At 26.4% G+C, this 859-nt stretch overlaps 1 protein-coding gene across 1 annotated transcript; it reads left to right on the top strand.

Moving 5' to 3' along the window:
* Positions 1-309: 309 nt before the first annotated feature.
* Positions 310-489, top strand: BDBG_17129 (uncharacterized protein; the record flags this gene model as incomplete). The annotated part of the gene is made up of 1 exon (XM_031724915.1): positions 310-489. The coding sequence occupies one exon, from the start codon at positions 310-312 to the stop codon at positions 487-489; it is 180 nt and encodes a 59-aa protein (XP_031578535.1).
* Positions 490-859: the final 370 nt, after the last annotated feature.

The raw sequence follows: 859 nt of genomic DNA on the forward strand, positions 1-859 counted from the left end.
ATAGATTTAGACTGAACTAAGTATAGAAATAATGTGAATAAAATCATCTGTGAGAGATTGAAAAAGAAGACAGTGAAGAGTCTTATACAGTAGTGATGAGATTAGAAGAAGTTCTGAGAATAATTTGAGATTAAGATGAAGAGAGAGAGAAAGAAGAAGAGTATTACTATAAATAAATAATAGTAGAAGAAGATTGAGAAGATATTAAAGTAAGAGATGAAGAAGTCAAAACTGATAAGTTTTTTATTAAAAGATAATGATTTTTGATAACACTTCTGTTCTCTAGTTGATTAGCAGAAGCTGACAGAGATGAAGGAAATTAAGGTCTTATTCAGATCTCAAATGCACTTCATAATTCAGAATATTGAGAAGACAGCTCTGCTCTCTGAGTATGTCAATCTACTGATCACTGAGATGAAATCTGAGACAGCAGTTCAGGAAATGCAGGATTTTGAGATGCAGATTAATCTGACTGAGAGAGAGCAGTAGAAACTCTTCTCTGAAAAAGCAGCAGAGAGAGATTTTAAGATGATTATTATTTCAGATAAGAAGAAGAAGAAGAAGAATGAGAATAAGAAGTAAATTATAAAGAATGATAAGAAGAATGAGAAAGAGAAGAAAGATAATAAGTAGAAAAAGTTTTTTTCTTTTTATATTAGTTAGTTATAAGTTTGTAACTATTAGTTAATAATTGAAATTAATTTTGAGTTTTCAAAAATTATTGTACAAGTTGTAATCAATTATCAATATTAGAAATAATATATATATATTTAACTATCATGTCACTATAATGTATAAGTATCAACATTTTTTTAACACTGATATTTATAATATTAATATATTTTTAATAATATTATCT

Source organism: Blastomyces gilchristii, assembly GCF_000003855.2.
Source record: "Blastomyces gilchristii SLH14081 genomic scaffold supercont1.9, whole genome shotgun sequence".
Classification (NCBI taxonomy): domain Eukaryota; kingdom Fungi; phylum Ascomycota; class Eurotiomycetes; order Onygenales; family Ajellomycetaceae; genus Blastomyces; species Blastomyces gilchristii.